At 35.1% G+C, this 24,626-nt stretch overlaps 1 protein-coding gene across 1 annotated transcript in view; it reads right to left on the minus strand.

Moving 5' to 3' along the window:
• Positions 1 to 24,626, minus strand: part of LOC110376737 (potassium voltage-gated channel protein Shaw) — a 204,222-nt gene that overhangs the window by 173,565 nt on the left and 6,031 nt on the right. The window contains exon 2 of the mRNA XM_049846126.2: positions 6,166 to 6,315. Coding sequence (XP_049702083.1) covers positions 6,166 to 6,315 — 150 coding nt within the window. The remainder of the gene's footprint in view (positions 1 to 6,165; positions 6,316 to 24,626) is intronic.

Here is a 24,626-nt window from a genome sequence, read left to right on the forward strand (position 1 = left end):
GAAGAAACGTCGATGCGAATCAGACCCAAAAAATTCTACGAGTACTAATATTCCTAGACCTTATGACTTATAGTACCATATGTCAAACCCTTTCATTTCATCGATTTTCTGAGGGTCATAGACTTTCACTTTGCTTAGATAAGTTAGGGCATATTTTTTAGGGTAGCCATAGGGTAAAACTACGTAAGTAAGTATAAAAAGTAGCCTATGCCTAGTCCTTATCGATAAATGGGATATCTAACACTGAAAGCTTTTTTTAAATGGGTCCAGTAGTTCCTTACATTGTCGTGTTCAAACAAACAAACTCTTCAACTTCACAAAATAATTATAACGATAGTAGGTATAGCTAAGAATTCTGTAGTCTGCAACAGTTGGCTTTTAATTAAAGGCTGGAAATGCTTTTTATAACCGGTCAACATGTTTAAATTTCTTTTATGACAAAGGTCTCAAGGTCAACTGAATTACGAGTGTCATTAAAAGCTCCTGGAATTTAAAATTACTTACTGAATATTAAGGATATAATATGGACAAACAAACCACACTAAAATTGAAATTCAATAGAATATAAACGGAACATAATCACATACAAATGTATTCTATCAATTATTTGACGAGGGTGTTGAATCGGGCTCAAAGTAAACTTCGGCCAACCGATGTTTTCCGAACTTAGCCGACTATACCCGATCCTTGGTCCCTAAACTATGTATTCGGATTTTTGACTGAGCAAATATTTTAGGGATTTGTGTGGGCCGGATAAAGGGTTTCTTGTTTTCTATGTAATTGAATATACATATTTTAATAGATATAGGTTTATCAGTGTTTGACAACATTTCAGTCTATTTATGAATTTCCAATTTTTTTTTGTTATCTACGTTAACATTTTAAACAGATAATGTTTGTGTATTTGTCAGAAACTGTGACGCCGCAAAACAGATTTAGAAAATCATTTTACCAGTAACAAGCCACGTCATGTGTGCTTACAACTGCGAATGCGAGCTGTAATAAAATAAGTTCTTATAGGACTTGTGAGAAACCGCAAAAAAATAAATATTGATTGATAAAAGGTGTCTTTTTTCAATTCCCTTACCAGAAAAAGTTTCAGTCATACATAGAAATTCAATACTTCTTCAGCAACAAAATATTTCTTACGAAGTATAATATAGTCTTGTGGGATATATCTCATTTCCCTAGTGCTGGCACGTCATGTTTACCAAAAATCTATTTGACAAAAATATCACCAACTAAGTTGACTCAAAATATAAAACTAAATCAAAAATAGTGTATCTACTTTTCAGTTATCTACAGTTATTTGATGGTTGCAAAAATATCGTGTTGAAATCACACATCATTCAACCAGACGTTTTAAGACACACGCTAGAATACATACATTCAAATCGTACGTACAAATACATAGAAAACAATCTTGATTCAAGAATTCAGGAATTACTGAACTTTCAAATGTGAAAGCAAAGTACGACATCCGTGGATTATCCAGCCTAGCATACATACGCCTAGGTTTTTCTTAACTATGTTGGGGTCGGCTTCCAGTCTAACCAGATGCAACGACTGCATGTCGGACCTCCTCAATCCCGTTATCCGGGCAGCCCTATACCCCTTAGTAACACTAATTATCAGAACTTCTGACTCTCCCTCTACCTATCTTCAAATGACAGCTAGACCCACCAATTTAACGTGCCATACATAGTCTAGACCCAAAAACCAGTACACGTGCTACAATTTCACTTTATATCATACTATCAGGATATTAACTACCTGTAATAGTAATAACAACACAACACTAATGGCTATACTAAACCGTCAAATGTCGGAGTTATGGACATACATAAAACATAAAAATGTCTAACATAAAGTTTAAATGGCTGACCGTAGCCGTTAGGCTTACTTTCATGTTATGTATCGATGTTTTTTTTGGTCTTTATTGAATTGTAGGCTTTTTACTGGATAGGTTTGGGTCTAAGTAGGGTAGGGTAGCCTAACTTTGCTAAAATAATTGTTTCTATAATTTTGAAATATGCCAACTGTTGTATACTACATTATGGAGTGCAATAAAGTATTTTGTAGCTAGTTGATCTTAACAAGTTCTAAAATGAACAAGAGACATGATCATATCCATTCAATCACCCGCTGACATCAATGCGAATGAATTTTTTTATACTTACTTACGGGTTACGTGTATTTTTTCCGTAAATAGTTTTTTTTTATAAACAAAAATAGCACAATCGTCATATTGGTGTAAAGATATACCTAAGTAACTACTGACCAATAAAATCCACTGTTTCCTGTGGTTCCACCCGCGTCCCGAGGGACACAAGACCGAATAAAAAGTAGCGTATGTCTCTTTTCAGGCACTAGTATTTAGTTTTGGCACAGTATGCCTTTACTTTATGTAACAATATCAACTTGCATACATCACAAAACCCTAAACAAACAAACAAAGCAACCAATACATTACTTTAACCTGCATCAAATCAAGTATTCCACCTGCCCAGTGCCCAGCGAGGAAACTGGGATAATTTCATAATAACATCTATGATGGATAACCTTTCTCATAGTGACGGAAAACATGTCTCTCACTGGCTTTTGTTTGTGGCTTGACCTGATGTGAAACTTATGTGAATTACTTGCTTCTTCCATTGGTCATATAGTACGAAAAAAATACGTGCATAAAAATTAAATAAAAATACGTAAAAACATGAGTAGTCCACACTCCACATTCATAAGTCATAGCATAACGAAAACATTTGATTTAAATTCTGCAAAGGTAACTAACCTAAACTTTGCAAAATACATTTTCTCTGTATTAACACCAACTGCAAAAAAGTCAGTAACTATCAAAATAAGTTTCACTATTTCTAAACTAACAGTATAGGTAAAAGTGAAAATGGAATTGCGTTTACGATATACACGTTATAACCATCGGGTTATTTTAGTTTCAGTATTTTTACATCTGATTCGAATCATAGGAAAATAAATTCCAAGACACACATCAGCTGTTTTCTGTTTTATTTGTATTCAAGGTTCTATCATTTTATTAAATGTATGAAACATACTACCGCTTTAGATAATACCTATTTTGTACATGCATAGTTTAGAGCCTGTGACAGCATAGGCTACTTTTCGTCCACCTGCAACAAGGCTCTAGACAGACGGACTGCATTTTTCAACTGAAAATTGCAGTTCAAGGGCAGTTGAATTGCTTGTGGTCGTTTTCTGAAATAAATTTGCAGTTGAAATGCAGTCGGTCTGTCTAGAACCTAAGTGATTCTCCCGGACGTCAATCGAAACAGCCAATCTTTTAATTCCTATAAGTCACGTTTACCCGACTAAATCGCTCAACCACCATGATCGATCATTCTCAAATGATTAGCTAAAAACAATAACAATCACAACTAGAACAAAGAAGTTTTCCGATCGGAACACAAAATGGATTACAGCTAACTTTGTTTCCTTATTTTGTACGTGATATAGTTACACTAGTCTTGTACCGTGGTTCCAACCTCCCGTAACTAAGTCTTATTTCTCTCACAGTTTTAATTGAAATACAAGTATCATCTAACTAGCTGCTAATGTATTTAGCACGTAAAGTTTTTTTTTATTCGTCCCATAAAAATATTATAATTAGCTACGGTGTAAGTTAGATTACCTACTTCTATACTGCAAACTTTTAGTCGGTCGATAGTTTTTTTTGGGCTCATAATCCAGTATGAAGATGAATGGTACGCACATTACAAAGATCAAGTATTTAACCGGTATTAGACCGATTGAAAACTTTGATTGGAAGCAAGATTTTCTTAAAATAAAGACACACTTTCTGTATCGACAGTTGGCCCATGGTTTACTTAAACTGGGTGCTACTAAAATAAATACATAATAATTGATTTTTATTTCTTCTTCTTTCATTACGAACGATCTTTTGTTCATCAGAAGTAAATTAAACAGTCATCAAGTTAGCTCAAAGTATCTGCGATAAACTTATTGACTTAGTAACTAAATACGTGTTTAGAAGTAATGAGCTAAAAATAATTACTAAGTATTACATACACGTTCATATTATTATTCTTTGTAACTTAGCTACGTGATATATTAATTCTTTTTTATTTAGTTTGTTTGTTCGTTACATTTCAATTAAGTAACTGTAGCTTTCGTTTTGTTTTATTACTTTTTTATTTAGTTAGTACTTGGTAGTTAATACTTGTACGTGCGGCTTGGGAATGACGAGAAAATATGAAGCTATGCTTTTGCAGTAAGTTTATGGATGGAAGACTATTTTGGGCAGCCACCTTTTACGTTATATCTACAATTTTTTGGGACCAAACCAAACCTCCCACCTTCTGGAGCCCTTCATCTACCAGGGCCGTAGTAATTCTTCCGAACAACCCAGAAGCCTTAAACATGTGAATGTTTGGTACATAGATCAGGTAATCTAAAGCCTGAGAAAGTATACAGCTTTTTACTGGTGGTATAGACGTAGGTGAACCCCGTAAAACAACTGGTAATATAATAAGATGAAATTGTAACCTTCAAAATAAACATTTACTGTTACAATAGTTAACTTTCTACCCTTTACGCTGACCAGCCAGTCAAACAGTTTAAACTATAAACTACCATCCTATAACTATGGGTCATAAAATTTAACTGTTATTTACATGGGGCATAGTTTAAGATACTTCAACGCTATAAAGTATTTAACCCCTATAAATACATGGGGAAGTTTTACACGGTATGGTGTAGAACGGCAAAATTCGCTTAGACACCCCGTAAAGTGGAAACTTTTAGTCGGCTGATACTTTGATCAGGGTCTTAATTAGAATGGAGATCTATGGAAACTGTGGGCCGTGGGCATAATAACGATCAGATATGTGGTTGACTATATATTGCTGTTATTTTTTTAAAGGCTTGTGTGGTTTTTATTGCCATTTGACAAGAAGAAGAAAGCGAACAGTTATTCAAAAACATTCTGACCCATTAATCCGTACTATCTGTACTATCATACATGCATAATGTGTGTGCATGTGTGCTTGTTTGAACAGGGCAGAAAGAAGAAGAATGTTTGTTTGTTATCACGCTAAAACCACTGCACCGGTCGAGATGAAACTTAACATGGAGATACATAGTACCCGGGAGACGAAGCTAGGCGTAAAATTGTAAGTGCAGGGCGCAAAGATAGGCCCTAGGTATTTATAGAAGTGTTGGGCGTAGTTCCCTCAATATGCGGCCGAAGTTGCAGCCGAAATCTAGTCCATAATCAATATCAAATTTGAAGCAACTGCTACTGAATATATGGCTGATATTAAAACGCCTGATGCCATTGTCAGACGGATTAATAGCTTCGTACAAATCACGATTCCAATATACGTAGCATGTAGAATGTCGATATTTGTTCAAACATTCATCAAAGCGAATGAAATGGCGGAACGGAACGTTGTTTTAGTTAAAAATATATTTTTGTATAGCGATTTGAATTTTTATAGCAGGTTTGTGTGATGGGTTTTCTATGTTATTTTATGTAGGTATGTTCTTATGTATTTATGTTTTTATCTGGCTTTATTCAATTCTTGAGGAAATATGACTGAAGATTAGTTTGTCATCTTTTTCAGGTGAAGAGTTTAAAAAGTTTTTGTTTATTACATTACTCCAAAATATACAAACCTGAATCTCTTAAACTAGTATGTGCAGAATAAAATGCCAATAGATACAATATTAAAGCTGACACTCATCAAAAATTCTGTCAGAACGAAACTATCTAAAATGCTATTTTTATTGAAACAGAAATAGCATTTCCGTATGATCGATGTAACGTAGCATTTATTTTTTATGTACCGTTTATTTTAGTTGTAAAATATAGGCATACACATAAAAATACAGAATAGAATTAAGTAGCTTCCTTTTCAGTGTTAAATGTGTAGACAATACTCTTTGGAGCTCATTCGGAGGAAGGGCAGAGGGAAGGATGAACGTTTTCGGATATTGTCTTTATAAATCGATCTTTATAGAGTGGCGATTCTTGATCTTTTTACCCCAAAAAGTCAATTAATAACAATGCGACCACTTAAAAACTTAACCGCATTGTTACACCATCTACCAATACCTGTTCCTTTCAATGAAGATTTATGGAAACCCAGAATACAAGTGCTGCAAACAAACCTGTAGTAGTTGAGGATCTGTGCGAAGACTCCAGGATGCCTATCGAAGAAGTACTCGTTGAGCACGGGGTCGTAGTTGGCGAGCGCCTCCGTCAGGCGCGACAGCCGCGTCGCCGGAATCTTCTTCAGCGTCGCCTTGTACGTCTCGTATCTAAGGAAGAAGAACCTTGATTTAATTACTGGCATCAATATTTAATGAAGGATCAAGTACTACATTATCTGCCTAGTCTTTGCCACCTATATTGGGGTTGAGCTGTACGAGTATTTTACATGGAACAACTGCCCATCTGTATACGATATCACGATATAAGATAACCTCTTCAATCCAGTTACCCAGTTTACTCGATATCTCTTGGTAAGACTAGTGGTCGGACTTTACGGCTTCTGACCACCTGTGACGACTGTCAAAGGTGTTCAAAGTACAGCCGCAGAGAGCCGTTTGAAACAAAAACAGTCGGCTTCTTGATAGCTTAGACAAAATACTTCAGACTTCTGAGACACATGATTAGCTAGACTCTAAAATTCAACTGCAGCTAGAAAGCTAAGTTTTCAATAAAGATATGAAATAACATAATTACTTCATAGAATTTACATCCCAATTCTATTTCTAAAACATTAATCATCGAAAATCTAACATCCCAAACATTTACAAAATATGTAACCTTCGGATATTGGTGCTGCCGTGCATAATTGATTTGCCAGTCGCTCCGACTAAAATGCACCTAGAATATCAGTCTGTCTAAAATTCCGACCTTAAATGGATAAACCTAGCTCCATAGTACTAACAGAGTTTTCCTATAATGCCGTTAAAAGTTAACTGTTTCGTGATTTTACATAAAAACCGTTAGTCATGGCCTAACGACCCTCGTACAGTAACTGACTGACAGTTTAACTTGCTGAGTTTATCCAATAATGGGGCGCGTTCCGGGATACATTTTCTTTTGAACCTTTTTTGTATGTGTCGTGTTAAAGTTTAAATGGGCAGAGAATGGAACAAGTTAACCATTGCTAAATTATTAGTATTTTTCCAAGATTATTCTCAACAACGGTATTAAAATGAACTTTTTTCATGCAGAAGTAATCAGATGTCACGTTACCTACCTATACAAGCAATAACTTATGTTCAGCTTTATTTTTACTAGTTTGCTAGTTGTGAAAACTCTCACCAAGAGTATATGAATCCATCATCTAGCTAGCTTTTTTCCCAAACTATATTCCATCTTCAGTTCGGTTTCATCTTCCAGTCATCAGTGACATATCTACGAGTCAGATATGGCACTAAATACAGAAAGCACAGTTCATCACGACATTCTGTACCCAACAAAACATCCCTAACTTATGAAAATTGCAACCTCATAATATTATCCAAAGGTTGCAAGTTACAAGTTCACGTACTTACAGAAACTATCTCGATTAAAGGAGGTGCACTTCAAAGCATTGTTACAAGTTGGTCGAACGGGCTGAACTGCAAGATTTGCATAAATAGAAGTGCAAAACTGGAAGACGCTAGTAATAGAAATTGAAGGTGAATATTCTCTCTCTTTATCAGAAGTTTGGAATTGGTTTTTGTGATCGTTAAAATTAAGGTGGTGGTAGTTGAATGCTGATCTTAGTGGCAATATGAATGTAGTTAGACAGTCTTTATTGTGGTTTTGCTATTGAAAAGCTTGGATTTTCTTTTAACTGATACGTAATAAGAGTGTTTTTATAAGTTTGCAACGCTTTTTGCAGAAAATGCTAATTGTGCTAACAGGAGTTAGGTCAAAATATTTTTTTTGCATCTTCTCTACATTTTCTTATTTATTAAACTCAAACAATTAAAGAAGGATTTAACAAGGCATATCCATCAACTTGTGCCTACCATCACATAAACCCAAACAACAAGACCAAAACGATCAAAAACACATGAGGCCTAAAATACAACCCTGTGGAACTCCCAACTAAATTGAAACACAGTTCGCACAAGTTCTTCATTGATTCCCAGTACAGCAATATACACTTGGAAATTCCCGGGAGTCGAACCAATCCATTGCAATTGATCTCCTAAGTGGTGAACTTACTCTTGCGCTGCTAGAAACTAGCTGTGATTTCCCATGAGTCAAACAGTATGAAGTTTTTGTGTGGTCATCGAGACGAATATGATTGTGTTTTTGGGTGTTATTAAAGTTGATTTTATTTATGAACTATGGGCAAAAAATTTGATAAATATTGCGTTTCGGAATGAAGTGGAGACTCCAATAGATCATAAATCAGAACAGTATTGTTTTCGTTTAAAAAAATGGAAACGTTGAAGAACACTAAAATCAATTCAATTTAAAAAATCAGTTTAATCGTGTTCTTAGAGCAAAAACATCCAAAAGTTGTTTTATTAAATTCAGTGTAAAGGAATAGAAGATCCACATACCAATCTAAACAGGAATTTAATTAATATTTCTACTACTGCATCACAAATCCTAATATCTATTCCTAACACGTTTACTTTAAAGTCCAATCTTCTTATGTTATTCCTAAGTGCTAGAAGTGATATGTGTTTCCTCACATAACGTTCTTCACAACGGCGGATCCAGGGGGTAGGTCACAAGGTCATGACCCCCCCCTGGGCCAGGTTCAGGACCTAAGAGGACCAATAATTGAAATGGTTAAACACGATGTTTTATGCTTTGGTTATAAGTATAAGATAATTTTTATTCCGAGTGAATAGGTAGATACCTACCTACGCAGTTACAGATAGAGTAGTTTTGCTGAAGAATTCGTGCTCGCAACGCTCGCTCTCTATTCTTTATTTACTCTTTATCCGTACCCAAAAGGAGGAAACGGGACCCTGTTACTAAGAATCCGCTGTCTGGGTTGTCTACATTACATGCTGTATCTCATGCAGGACCGTCTTAATCTATGGTGCAGGGTGTGCGAATAACCCGGGCGCCTCAATATAAGGGGCGCCGCGGGACGCCCCACCACCAGGAAATTTCGAAGAAATTACACCCCTTCAATAAGGAGGTTCCACATAGTATGATGATACTGACAAAAAAGTCGCCTTCGCTTTGTTGGATTGATCATTTCGATTATTTTTAACTTTTAACATCCTCCAACTAAGTGAAAAAATTCTAGCTCGCTACGCTCGCGAGTAAATGACTGTGTCTGTACTGTATTTCTGATTGTTTATTATTTTTATTGACGCACTGAATCAACGAACACAAATGGCACTCGCTCTAATCACGGTTCCTTTTTATTTGTACGTAATTCCCAGTTTGATTTGTGAGTCTTCAAACAAATAATTTAAAAAAGTTCGCGATCTCTGCGCTCGCGGCTACTTGTTGCTTTACACTGTACTTAATCAGGTGCTTTTGTGTCGTAGGATCAAAAAATTTCGCGCTCGCTTCGCTCGCGCAATTTTATATATGTCTTGCCTTGGTAACTTCATAAGTCAATTACCTATAGCAAAAAAAAAAAAAAATACGGAGTCCTCAAAAACAAAACAGTTTGCGCTTCCGACTGCTTGTTACTTTACAGCGCTTTCTAAAACTTATGAACTTTTTGTGTCCCAAAATAAAAAATTTGCGAACTCGCTTCGCTCGCGCAAATTTTTACAATTACGTTGTCCTGTTTCGACTTTCATAACTTAAATCTGCCCAACAGTTTGAGCCTACATTGATTTGGAAACATTTTTTAAGTCCTCTACCTACCAAAAACGTGACTTTCGTTCGAACGTTCTCATTTATATTCCTTGTAAAGTACTTCGATCGATATGTACTACTCAAAATCTTTCAATGGATACATAGGTGGCGCTTGGGTGATGATTGCACCCAGGCGCTACATGAGCTAGAGACGGCCCTGATCTCATGAACCCTTACCAATAGTAAGACAATTGAAGTTTTCACAGAAAATGTTTTACTGGTGCTGCAATAAAAAACGTACGCGCTCTTTTCTGCGTACACAATACTTTTCAAACGTTTAGTCTTCAACCTGAAAAAATTCTCGCGCTTGCTATGATCGCGCTTTCTTGTATTTGTGCTGTATATTTGTTATACAGCAAGAAAGCGTTTTCATCTACTTTTAGTCCTCGAACTGAATAAAAATTTTCGCGCTCGCTTCGCTCGCGCTTTTTTCAATTTCGCATCTGTGATTATGTCCAAGAAATCGCGTTCGCTCAGCTCGGACCATTTTCTACATAAAAACACTTTTTTAACCTTAGTCCTCGACCTGAACAAAAATTTTCGCGCTCGCTTCACTCGCGCTTTTATGTTTGGCACGTGTGTGTAGTATAAATACGAGAAATTGCGCTCAATCTGCTCGGGCCATTTTCTACATGAAAACACTTTTCTCAACGTTCGTAAAAATTTCGAGCTCGCTACGATCGCGCTTATTGTACCTATTTATACTACTACTTTTAATATTAAAAGAAGTATACGCTACAATATAATCTTTTTTGTGACTTGACCACGACTGTGTGACCCCCCCCTGGCGCCGAAGCTGGATCCGCCCTTGGTTCTTCACCTGTGTTTGATTTCCCTCGAGATAAATTCATGATTCCTTCACCAATAACACAAATGGACTCCGCAATTTACGTTTTCAATGCCTATATATCTACAAAGTAGTGGCCTATTGGGTAAAGTACTAACCTTTCATGTATGAGTGTGTGGGTTCCATTATAGGTCAGGGAAGTACCAATGCAACTTTTCTCAATTTTTATGTACTTTCTAAGTATATCTTAGACACCTAAAAGGTGAAGAAAAACACCTTGAGGAAACCTGGACTATAATTTTTGGAACAAGCGTGATGATTAACGCTCAAACCTTCCCCGTGTGAGAGGAGGCCTGTGCCCAGCAGTGGGACGATAAAAAGGCTGTGACGACGACGACGACATCTATAAATTCACAATTTTTTTTCAAAATTTTAACTGCAGTTTCCACTACAATAGCTTTGTGAATATGTGTAACTTTGTTTGAATATAGTTCAGGTTTTTTTTATTAAAATACACGTACAATAAATGTAATTTTGTTCCGATATTTGAAGTTATTTCACGGTTGATATAGTTTTGTATTTCCACGTGTTTGATTGGGGTATGTTTCGGAATTGTTTTGACTTTTAAATTGTCTCTGTTTTATTACGATGATGAAGATAGTTTTAACTGTTACAATAGTTATATCGAATTACATAGAAGTGAAAAAGTACTAATCTAGTCTAATTTTAATAAACGTGTATATATGTATATACACGTTTATTAAAACGATCGTGAAATATATTTATAGTTCATAGATTAATTTATCTAGATCAATTTAACGCTAGTAATTTTACGCTAAAAATAAATCCCTTTCATACCTACTTCTATTTTATTAAAATGAAAACAGCTTAAAAAACTTCAAAGGCTATCCCATTTATGATATAAACCCTTTATATCATAAAGGGTTTTTCACCCGTTAAAATAACACCCAAAAGTTTTTGCCTATTCATTCGTTATGAATTGTAATTTGGGCTCAACCGATTTTTACAGGCGTTTTTTACAAAGAAAAGTATGTTTTTGCTAAGAATTTACTGATGCGCAAAATAAATAAAATTATGTGACATTTTCTTGAACAGTTTAAAACAAGCTAAAAATTGTGATGAGAGCAGGAGGACTATGATGAGTTTTTACAGGTATTCCCTAAAATTTTGCGAAAGTTAAAATGACACAATAACAACATTAGATTGTATATATACTTCCTTGTTATGTTAGGTATATAAAAACAGAATTATCGACTAGTAAATTACAGTTTATTGGCAATAAATCAGCTGTAAAACGTCTCGAATGTGTCTGGTCATGTTCGATCAAAATAGATTTTGTGATGACAAAACATTGTTATGTGGGCTACGCTGTGGATAAAAACTGGCTACCAATATCAAGTCTTATGTTAATAACTATCATCCTCCGAGCCTTTTCCCAACTATGCTGGGGTCGGCTTAAAGTCTTACCGGATGTAGCTGAGTACCAGTGTTTTACAAGGAGCGGCTGCCTTGCCTAACCTCCTCAACCCAGTTACCCTAATACCCGACTACCCGTAACGACTGTCAAGCACAGCCGGGACCTACAGTTTAACGTGCCATCCGAAACACAGTCATTGGTGTCTAATATATTCTTAGACACATTATCATAATCAAGTCCTATGTTAATCATAGTGATAAAATACTTAGCGTAATTCTTGCCAAACTTAATAGAGAGTCGATTTAGAAATTTTATCTCAGGAAAGTAGGTGAGCCATTCTTTTGCGTGCATAGACTTTGTATAACTTCACAACTCGGCTTCTACTGAATACTCCTAATTTACGCATACAACGAAAATGTGCATTACACACACACCCGCTCACCCGCTGGCTCACCCGTATTTCCGCGCATAAGAAAAAACATGGTTTCGGCGTGACTACTCGCGATGTTCTGAGTTACCATAAAATTTCATGAGAACTAAATCTATCTTCTTATCAACTGCCTATTAATCGATTCAGCCGTTTCTCCTTAAAACTGTAACATCCAGAAGGAATTATGTACTATCTTATTTATAGATATTAGGCTAATATTTTCGTTTTTACTCAGGAATTGAACTTGAACCTCGTGATGTGAATAAAACTTTATGAGCGACCTTTTTCTCACATAAACTGTATCGGTCGTATTTTATTTATATTTGCGGTATTTTTAGTGTTGATGGACGAATGTAGGTCGTGAGCTTGTCAAAATGGTTTTAGATTCTTGTTCTTTGAGTAACTGATGATTGTAGGAAATTGCATAAAATATATTCACTCACACCATGGAGATTACTACAACAGAAGTTTATTAATCGAGTTTGAATACAATGAGCATCTGATTATATATCCTTTTGGCACATTGTGATGAAACCCTCTTGGAATAATTAGAAAAACTTTCTACTAATTCGTTTTAGGTATATTTAATATTTATGGCTAGTAATCCGATCAACCCTCGTTTCTATGTGGTCAGGGCTAGAATCAAAAATTCACTTTATATTTATCTTCCCGCTCCTCGTCGCGGCACCCACCTTATAACCAACTTCAAACAAAGTCTAGCACTACAAATGTCTAATTTGTACTAGCAGTCCGTCTATAAATATCTTCAGAACAAAGTTCCATCTCATCTAGGTCACTAGAACGCGACCGGACAAAATTAGCCAATTTCGCCTCAAAAGGCTACCCCAAAAACATTATATGAACAGAAAAAAAAGTAAAATTAATCACGAGAAGAACAAATGGGGTTCAACAAATTATCGACGAAAACGGTAACGAGGCACCGTTAAGCCTAAAGAGTTCCGTACATAAAACTCTTTAGGAAAAACGAAAGAATTTTCCTTGTTTTTGTCGCGAGGGTAAGTTTAATTGGGGACTTTGTTATTGGGGGTTCTTTGGGCCATGTTTTGGTTCGTTTTCATCGAAATATAAAGGTCCAGGGAATAGTAACACAGCTTTTTTTTTCAATTTGGGGAAAAGGTGTCAATTTTGTGTCGAAACTTTTTGTATAAATAATAAATACAGGCAAATGGCAGGATAAGGGAATAAAAACATGTACTTACTTACACTAGTTAGATAGGTACTCACATAGGTATATTATATGAAAAAAAAATCAGACTTTCCAAAAATACTCATTTAAATGTTACTTTGGTACACAGATACTCTACAGTCTGAGAAAGAACATAGTCTGAAAAAAGTATATAAATCTCCTTTGGGACCCAGGTAAGACCACGGACGAAAGTACTGTTTTATAAGGAAGCTACACTCCAGAATCAACAAGTAAAATCGCCTTTGCTTCACAGTCCTTTTCACTAAAACTTTACACCACAGTTTTCAGGCTCAAAGATGAAGCCACAGCATAAAAAGAATGTTTAATGGCTTCCAAAAAACACCTGCGCACCACACGATGAAAAGACTGCAAGTTTTTTAGTCTGTGGTGTTATGTGGCGGGTCACATACAAGCTTACATTGCGCTTCAGTACCGACGCGAATTTTGAGCAAGTTGGTTCGAAGTACAGTTTTTAAATAAAGCAAGAAAGATTAGTTTTAGGTGTTTATTTACTACAATACGTGTAGACTTATTAATTGTTATATAAACTTGTAACGCAATTTAAAAGACGCATGAATCGACATTAAGTATGATTAATGAATTTACAGTGAGAACCTCCTGCATATTTTCAAAAACAGTTAAATGTTTCGTGAGCCTATTTTCGACTTACATTAATAAATTAATTGATTTGAAAAAAATTGTGGCATTTATTTACTCGCCATTTTATCTATTTCAAGTTTTATTTTTCCGTTCTATTAGCAGGCAATGAGGGTTTTCTAAAATGGCGTCCACGAGGTGGCAGCACCGAGTCGTCAGGTCCAGGTGACTGTCAAAGTGCTTATCTTTACTATGAATAGTGAACGATTTTAGTGTTTTTTTTTTATTTTATAATTAAAGCACTGCATTATTGTTTTACTATTGAGGTTGAGTAAATAAAAAAAACTAAATCATATTGTGTTTACAAATTTTTCAACAAGCTTTTCCTTAGTACCAGTGACTTTTGCACCCTCTCTCTTAGCTCAATTTTTAGTTCGGAAACCTTATTCTGACCGTAGTCCATAATAAAATCAATAACACTTCCAATATAACAGAATTTCAATAAACAATAAGTTCGGACCCTACAATTCCATACTATTTGACAGCTGTTTGGACCTGACGCATACGAAGCGCCGCCTGGCGGCAGAAAAAGTATCGAAAACCCTCATTACAATTGAATTTGACATATAATATATTTACGAATCGAGCCAAGATTTACTTAACCTATGATCATGCTATATACCTTCTTAGTAGATAATATATGAACCACTTACCTATTATCTGTGGTTACATATTAAATCGTACTATCAATAATTCATTACATAGTAGTAATAGAATAATCTAATATTCATACGTTTCACATTCGCGATTCCGTATTTGGTATCAAATGTTAGAATTGCGGTGGATTGGAGAAACTCGAGAGGAAAACTAGAGGTCTATTTGAGGTCTGATATATTAGGGAATTGTATCTGACAGTGACTGGTTACAATACAAATTGATAATATTATTGTCTTAATATGTTTACTGAGCATTAACTAAAAAACTGTAAGGTATTTAAGCACATTAGGTATCTTGTGAGGTAAATTACGTAAGCTCATTCCAATTAACAACAGAAAAAATTACTGAAATTCAATTGTTTTTAGATATATTTTCTTTTACAATTCATACCTAGAGCTGAAAATTGATTCGTCTCAGAAAAAATACCTTTTTTTTAGAAAAAAGTTCGAGATTTTGATCAACAACTATTCATGAAGATACTATAACGCAATGGCAGAAGAAGAAAGTATTGTTAAGGTACATAAAAACCCAAACAGCAATCCCAAGACGAACCAAGCTCCAATTCCGGCAAACTTCATCAAACTCAAAACACCCCAAAAACGCATAAATCACAATAAAAACATCCGATATCAATATTCACCCCCGAACCTTTCGGCAGGTCTCTTACAGACACACACTGTAAACTTTTAGTCGGCCGACGGTTTGTACTCGAAAACCAGTATAAATTGTAGAACGCACATTACAAAGATTAGGTATTGAGCTGGTAACAAATGACTAGCGGAGATGCCATAACTGAAAATCTGCTATCAAAATAGTGCTTCAAAATGCGAGTGTTCGGCGGGCGAGGAGCTCGTTTTGGTCACGTAACCTACTAGAAGGCACCCGACCTACCTGCCTTATGGCATCTCCGCTCGTCTGTCCTTCCTCAGTGAATCAAAGCGACTGAAAACCCTTTTCTTTTAAAGATGGCAAAAATCATCAAATGACCACTTCCGCTGTGGGTTAGCAGCGGTGAGGGATTGTCAGACTTTGCCTGACTAAAAATCCATCGTGTTTCTTCGTTGGCCTTTTATTTACCAGGGCCGCGATAATTCTTTCGAACAATCCCGCTTGGCCAACTGTTTAGTCTTCAGTGTGCGGGTAAAAACTCAACATTTTTATGAATATGTTACGGGTAAAGCTAGAAGGTGGAGTAAACCTAGGTTTACCCGGGTTGACTTAGTATTACCCAGGCTTCTTGGGTAAAGTCCGAATAATAAGTAAAATACATTTTAATTCGGGGTTTACCCATGCTCACCTAGGTCTACCCAACTCTGACTGGGTAATGTTAAAAATTTGTGTAATTAATTAGTGAAATGAAAATCCAAGGTCATTTTAAACATTTATAATTTAAAAAAACATATATCGTAATCGCTTGAAGAGCATAAACTTAATAGCTTTAATAGAAAAAACTAATGACGGTCGTTGTTGTTCAAATTGAAATTATTTATTTGAGCAAGATAAACTGCTGTGACATTTAAAATTGTACAATTTTCCTGCAGCTTTGCATGAAAACTTCTTTGTGGCACATTCTGTTTTGCAATTAAACCTTTTTAGAGTAACGCCACGGGCTCGAAAATTACGCAAAAATGTTAGGTACATTACCCAGTCAGAGTTGGGTAGACCTAGGTGAGCATGGGTAAACCCCGAATGTAAAATTTATTTTACTTATTATTCGGACTTTACCCAAGAAGCCTGGGTAATACTAAGTCAACCCGGGTAAACCTAGGTTTACTCCACCTTCTAGCTTTACCCGTAACAAATATATGTGAGCTAAACGGGACATTTTCACGGCTTGGTCCCTAGACACCGTAATAAATTGACTAAAGTATTGGCCGGGTCAGCCCGTATGTCAGCCGTGTTCTTGTGATGTTCAAACTTGATGTGATTAAGGGCTCTCAGCTATATTAGGGTCTACATAGATGTATTCAGTACGTATTTGTATGTATATTACGTAAGTAGCCTTAGCCGTTTCGAACAGTTAGATGGAGAGGAAACCACTTCTCGTGCTAGGATAAAAATTGTCTATGAAGTAGTTGTAGTTTTTTTTTTTTTGTATCACTAAAGATAATCAGTAAAGATTCGGAGATTACTCATAATAAACACACAAAATACAGATCATACTTCGTTACATTAAGTACACATTTTAAACCAATTCTTTTCAATTTGATAGAGTGAAAGAAGGGGGCTGTTTATTTTAATACTTGAATTTATAGGTACACTAAAATACTTGGTACTGTATAACTTCTGAGCATTTTTCCTTACCCCTCTACACATTGACACCCTTTCATAATTTTTTGTCTACGTAACTACAATTAAAACAAAATACTGCAACAAAAACCAGCCTGACTAGAATTTCAAACATAGAACGTGCAAAAAAAAGATTTTATCGACGCAGAATGAATAGTATGCGCCCCTCCATTCGGATGCAACCCTTAGAAAAGAAATGCACTCCAGCAAGTGGGTCAAGGTTTTCAACTGAAACCTGGGTGTCACTTTATTTTTATGTAATTACTGAAACTGTTCGAGCTGTATTGAAAACGGATTTGAATGTTAATTAACTTCGCTTATGTTAGGAAAATTAATAAACTCGTACACTAAGCTGGTTTTAAAAAAAGGCCTTCTATGTACTAGACATTTATTTCATCATCATCGGCATTTTATCGTCCCACTGCAGGGCACAGGCCTTCTCTCACCCTGAGAAGGATTGAGCATTAATCACCACCCTTGCTCAATGCGGATTGGTGATTTCTGTAGTTTCTGAGATTAGCGCGTTGAGAAAAATCAGGAAAGGTTTTTAACAAAGTAACATTTCAGTAACAAACTCTTCAGATGTGTGACCACAAAAGATTTATTTTTCACACAGTTCCATTGCAAAACATATAGTGCTAACAAACACAACAATAGCCAAAGCTCAATCATTTAACTACTAAATTATCTTCTTAAAAACCACATCAGTTATTCCATTAATCCACAAATGCTATCCAGATCAGCTGTATATGTATCCAATGAACTGGAATCAGCCGCCGACTCTGATGCGATTCGGTAAGCCAAATGTAGTCGAGTGTTGGTATTTTGTAGTGTATTGTTAATAATGCTCACGTGTGTGTAAATTGGGCTAAATAGGTTTAATTTTCAGCTAAAAGTGTAGTCAGTTCGATTGTATGTAATTAACTAATCTTCTTACTTGCAACAATTGATCTCCTTAAGCTTCTTGTTTACCCACGGCCACGTTTTTATTGGGGTAAAATTCTATGTGTAGTTCAATGGTTATAGGCATGGCTGTCAACGTCATATGGGTCACTACGACAGCTTGTAGACGTTCATGGTAGAGCTACGTCAGAGAGCCGCTGTCATATGGGTCGTGTATGTCCCTCGGCTCACCGCATCTACGCACGGCACTATTGTGTCGCAGAAAAATGAGAACCACACTTGACTGTTGTCTCGACCGTGACGTTTACCTGCTTAGACATTTTGTTATGCATCTAGTTCACAGTAGACCCCTCCTGCTGTGGGTTAGCAGCGTGAGGGAGTGTCACACTCTTACTAACTAAAACCCATCAGGTTCCTTAAACCCTTTATGTATTAAGGCTGCGGTAACTCTTTCGAACAATCCCGCAGACACCTTTCACTTTCCCTTTCGTTCATTATATTTGAACTAAGAACCATTACAAATGCGCACACGTCTTTTGTTTTTACATGGAACAGGACTTGCAGCAGAAAATGCATTTCAAAGTTCAAGCCAAGAGAACGAAGTCTACTTACATAAGAGTACTTACCATGTAGTACGTATGGAGGTATATGGCAGTCACAAAGCGCTAGTTTAATAATCAAGAGCCGTATTCAAAAGGTTTCAGCACTTTCAGCACTAATAAGTTATGTGTTGAAGTTCGCACTTACGTAATTGTTAACTTTGTAGAGTCTGGCTTGTAAGGTTTTAATTACTGCACGTGGAAGTAGGTATGGTTCTGTAGGTCATATGTAGGCAGACTATAGTAGACATTATGTCAAATTTGTAGTTTCACTTGCATGTAAAATGATAGCAATATTCAATGTTCTTTTCAGTCAGTCTATTATTTGTAAATAACAATGATCTTCGGGGTTATTTCCTTATTTTTTAGATTGTTCTCCTGTTGCTTTCCACCAAGACTAGCCGCATGTCAGAAATCAATCAGTCAAAAATAAAGTTCGTTGTCAGACACTAAGCTTTTCAACACAGTTTTAGGTGAATGTCCGAATAAAAAACGTCGTCATTGACGTCTTTTCAAAAACAATACATTGACTACTATCTATAAATACGCACGTACATATATGTATATACGTATACTATAAGTAGACCATACATACAGGTAAGTATATAATTTACCCTACCCACCTTAAATAACCCCATAAACTAAAACACAGACACGTTAACGCAATTAATTGACCAAAATCGTCTTAGAAATTCAATTAATTAGTAAATAATTGGAAATGCTTTCAGGAGGTTCTTCGCTGACCACGGCCTGAAAGGGTTCCGATGTTAAGATCCAAACTTGAGGGGAACAAGATATTTCTGATTTGATTAAGTGAAATTATTGTTAGCTATTGAACTGTACTTATAATTGCAAAGATTGTTTTATCTACACTGATATTATAAAAAACTACTCTTCTTTTGATTTGTATAATTGTAAAATAAATTAATAATAATTAAATTGTAATAGACAGCTGTGTTGCTGGGAAGTTTGTTCTTCACCGCTAGGAAGTGGTGAGTGGTGTCATTCTTGTAAAATTTTGAAGTTAAAAAGTGCTAATGGTATTAGCATATTACTTTACTTTAATAAACGATTTTGACTTTGACTTATTTTTGTTCAGTCTTATACCGGTTAAATAGCTGCTCTTTGTAATGTGCATACTACCAGTCATCTTCATACTGATTTATGAGCCCAAACGAACTATCGCCCAACTGAAAATTTGCAGCATTCTCTTAATTTTAAGTAATTATTCCATACTTATACTTTTTATTAAGCAAACCAATTAATTTTAACAAAAATATCAAAAAGAAACAAGTTGCCATTTTCAACATTCAGAATGTACTCAATTTATTTGGACAGACTTTACTTGAGTATAATTAATAATTAAGTAATTAATATTAATAAGAGTTTTCAGGAGAACTTGTATCATTTTCTGCAAAGCGACGGCTGTAAATTAAAATAAATGACTGTCGTAAAACGGGAAATATCGGTCAAACGAAATGTATAAAGTCGTTAATGTAATTAATAATATTTATTTAATGGTAAGTATATTTAGTTCAATTCGGTATGAAGTCTATTAAATAGTGATACGTATTTTCTATGTATTTCTTACTCCGCTGTAATGCATGAAATGGCTGAGTAAAGTTGAAAGAAACGTGAGGAAACCTGGCCTACAAAAATCATTTGATTTTGATGAGTTAATGCTTACTTTACAACCACAAAATATATATTGATATGATATCAAGTACGTATTGGATTGAGTACATAAAACTTACGGAAAATCGAACTCAGGATAGTATAATTCTTTATCCAACAGAACGATCAATCATATTGTTTTCGTGCATAATAAAAATGCAATAATACATGCTACACAAATAACATTGTAATAGTATGATTTCATCCAACTACTATTTCATCATTTTAACACGGTTTTCTTAGGTCGATCGGTATGTTACTATACAATGGAATCTAAGGTAACTGATTCGACCATCTTCCAAGGATCGCAGCGTCATGAAAATTGGCAGCTGTATGTAGTTTTGATGACAATACAATATGATGGTACTGTCAAATAGATCTGATGATTGAGCCAAAAGATCTGAACCGGCACTTTTTTTTGTTTTTACGTGCATTTGTAAGTGTGTTTTGCTAGTAATTTTAATCTTTTAATTTATTCTAAGAATCAAGAAATGCGGGAAACATCTCATCGCAATTATATTTTGGTGTACAGCAATAGTAGTTTATTACGTTTTCATGGCAAATTAATGAACTGATTAAAATAAATTTTAAGATATACGTCATGGACACATAATTAAAGACACTGTTGGAATCTTAAATTGCTGCCGCATTTCATCTGTATTTCTTTTTTCGGATTGCTACTGGAACTTTATTTTCTATTTTAAAATATTTAAGAGGGCATTGTGAAATATTAAAACTAAAGACTATCTTCAGTGATCCTTCGCGACAAGTTTTTTTTCGCTTTATCCGAATCTCGAGCGATATGAACCATAACGTGGCCTGGCCATATAATTAAAGACACTCCATTTGCTCAGAGGAAGAAATGCAAATTATTAATATTATTGATGGTACTTTTCTATAACAACATTCCCTACACTGTAACTAAGCATACTAATGAGTACTAATATTCGGTTTATTTCCTTTTACCTCAATGACAGCACGACATCCCTAAGCGTGCAAGCGGTCAGTTTTGTTTTAAGTCGCTACGGGAATTTTCTTCCATGCTTCATAAAAATCTGTGTAAAATTGATCAATGTTTCATGTATGACTTATCGCCATTGTGTTTTCTAGCCGATCACCAGTTTTTTTTCTATTAAATTTGCGATGGGCCAAACCAAAACCGTCATAAGTTGCTCGATCAAAGAGTCCTTTTTACTACTCTTACAGTGTTTTTCAGAACTTTTCTAATTTGGAAAGCGCTAAGGACCGGTAAATTATGCTTAGCATATAACAAAATGCTATTTCTAAAATATTATAGTACTTGAATTCGCCTATTTTTAATAATATCTTTCTAAAAGATCATCACACCAAGTAGTGGAGAGAAGCCCCACACTATTACTTTTTCGCCTCCTATGTTTGAGAACTTTCTTAGTGTATTTTGGTTCCATCTCATGTTTTGGAGGCGACTAATTTCGACACATTATTTTAGAATTATTCGTATCCCTTTGTTTAATGAGAAAAAAAAAATACATTTTTGAACACTTGTTAACTGCACCTTTCACATTTGATAGAAATAGCCAACTACAATATGGACACGCGCTGATTTTCCAAAAGTAACATCTTCCGATACCCATGCCTTACAGCTTTTCCCGACCCGGTTGTAGTCTAAAAGTTCTGCAGACACAATTGTCGTCCTTTTAGCATCAGATGACTCCCAAAAAAACCAGTACCGAATCATGTAAATGGTTCACTATTTGCCTACAGCACCGCCTTAAAGTCTGTTTGCGGACAAGTTTTCCTTGGGGTCGGTTTTGAGTTGTTCTCAAACCATGCCTTTTTTAGTGCCATTGATAAGAAATCTTTAATAATAAATTTATTACCATGTCCTTACTACAGATCAAGTGGTATGAATAAATCCGTATGTCAAAATTTAATATTAAAAAGCCTAAAACATTTTACTCACCAGAATTTTTGTTCTAGTCTTATTGATAGGACTAAAATGAAAATTTTTAATGAAATAAACCTAAATTATTACCTAATTCGAGTTTTCATAAGTATTTTACTCACTTCTAAAAAAAAGTATGGGAACTATTTGTATCTTTCGTTTTTTTTTCTTAACTGGGCTTTAACTGTCTTTAATTAGCTGACCAGCCAAGTATCAGCTACAAAAGTTAGTGTTCATTTCCCATAGAGCTTTATATCTAAAGTATTAAAGAAACAAAATATTTTTTGTCCTTAATTTAAAAAACACAATGTAATGTTTGTTTTAATAATTATTACACTACAGTTTATACCGTGCTTAAGCTCATGTCAGTACCATAACTATTTATTTCACTTCAAGTCGGGGGGTGTCTTTAATTATGTGTCCATGACTGTATAGTAAACTCTGGAGCAAGTTGAAAGCAAATATTTCTTTTGAGTACGTGAATTAATACCTACCTATAAAATAAGATCGATGTGACGTTTCTGAAACTTAATAGTTTTATAAGAGTTTTACGACTTCAAAGAGCTGGTGTTAATTACTTTATCTTAAGAAACTTTTTTATTGTGGAAAGCTGCAGTCTGATATTTTCTTTTGTCTGTTTTAAATTAGTCAATTTAAAGTCTGGTATATACGTGGTTTTCCAACAAAAACCAATTAATAAATGATATGAATAAAAAATATATCAAACCATTACCTACATTATTTTTCTAAATTTTAAAGTACCTAAATGAAAATTTCCTCTCTTCGGACATTTTACACGATACATAAAAAATCCTTTACAAGAACATTAAGTATTGCGAAATCCTATGTCCTTTCTTTCCCAGAAAAAGGGGCTTCCGCAAATAAGTCAGACCTTTGGGTCTGACAGGCAGTCGGTTGAAGCACCCTGATTGATCACATCACAAGTGCCACTCAGACCTTAATGGATACTGTCTGACTTTCTGAAGGTCTGAGGGTCTGTCTTTGTGTAGACGGCCTAAGATACTTTTGTAGTGCTTACTAGATTATTACGCACTTTTTGTGGGTGAAAAGTGTATTTTTTATAATCAAAAAAGGCCCCTTAAGTGAGCTGGTAATGATGTGTGAGAAATCTATTGGTAATCATATTTTAGAGTAGAAAAGTTTTTGCTAATCTCAAAAACTACTTATTCAGTTAGAAAAACTATTCACTGTTAGACAGCTAATTAAACGAGACATACTTTAGCTTGCTAATACACACATGACTTGGCTACTAAGAATCTATACCATTATTTTCTTTACGAGTTTCGAAAAACACACATTCAAAAACATTCCCGTCGAAAGAGGAACAATTTAAGGATCAATTCGATTACTATCAGCACAAAAACAGACAAGATAAAATCTTAACACCTAAACTCTTTTCAAAAAGTACACTTACGTACAAAAGGCCTACGAAAATCAGAAAAAATCTCACGGATGATCCATACTTTACGTAATATAGAACGGGACAGTGGTACACAAAATGGGACACTTAGTATTCGGTCCACGAATAGAACCACGGTACCTTGAGTTTTGGCACACATTGTACCTTTTGTGACAATGTTAAGGGTAACTTATGTAAGCAAGTAATAGGTGTTAGGTTAATGTGGGATCATATTGTTAAGTTGTTTATGTGAACAAAGTTGGGACATTATTATTTACTAGCTCCTACTAGCGGTTGTCCGAAGGGAACTATTTTCTGCACCAGTGTATAAAGTACTCGGTTTGTTTTTCTGACCAAGTGTTGCTTTACAACTACTGGTAAGTTTTGACAATATCCGTTAAAAAAACTTTGCTTGATAATAACAAATACACACGTCCGTTTATGCAACGTTTAATATTATCGTGTGTGTGTAAAAAGTTTCCGCAAAAATAAGCAAGAAATGATGATTGGATTCGACTTATCGGTACTCAAAACCAAATTAAATAATAAGATAAACCTTTTAAAATACGACAATCAAATAGTTTTTAAAAATCTAAGAATTAAGTTATTATGAACCAAAGATTTATGTTAAACCAGTTAAGAAGTAAATGTGCAAATAATTTAGTGCACACGTAACAAAAGCTATTCATTAAGTTTTCCAAGCAATTAACGTCTCACTATTGCTTCTCAGGAGAAAATTCTAGATAAATATTTTAGTTCTTAATTAAGGCTCTTGGATTCTGAAGTGTTTTATTGCCTGTGGC

This window comes from Helicoverpa armigera, chromosome 18 (genome assembly GCF_030705265.1).
Source record: "Helicoverpa armigera isolate CAAS_96S chromosome 18, ASM3070526v1, whole genome shotgun sequence".
Lineage (NCBI taxonomy): Eukaryota > Metazoa > Arthropoda > Insecta > Lepidoptera > Noctuidae > Helicoverpa > Helicoverpa armigera.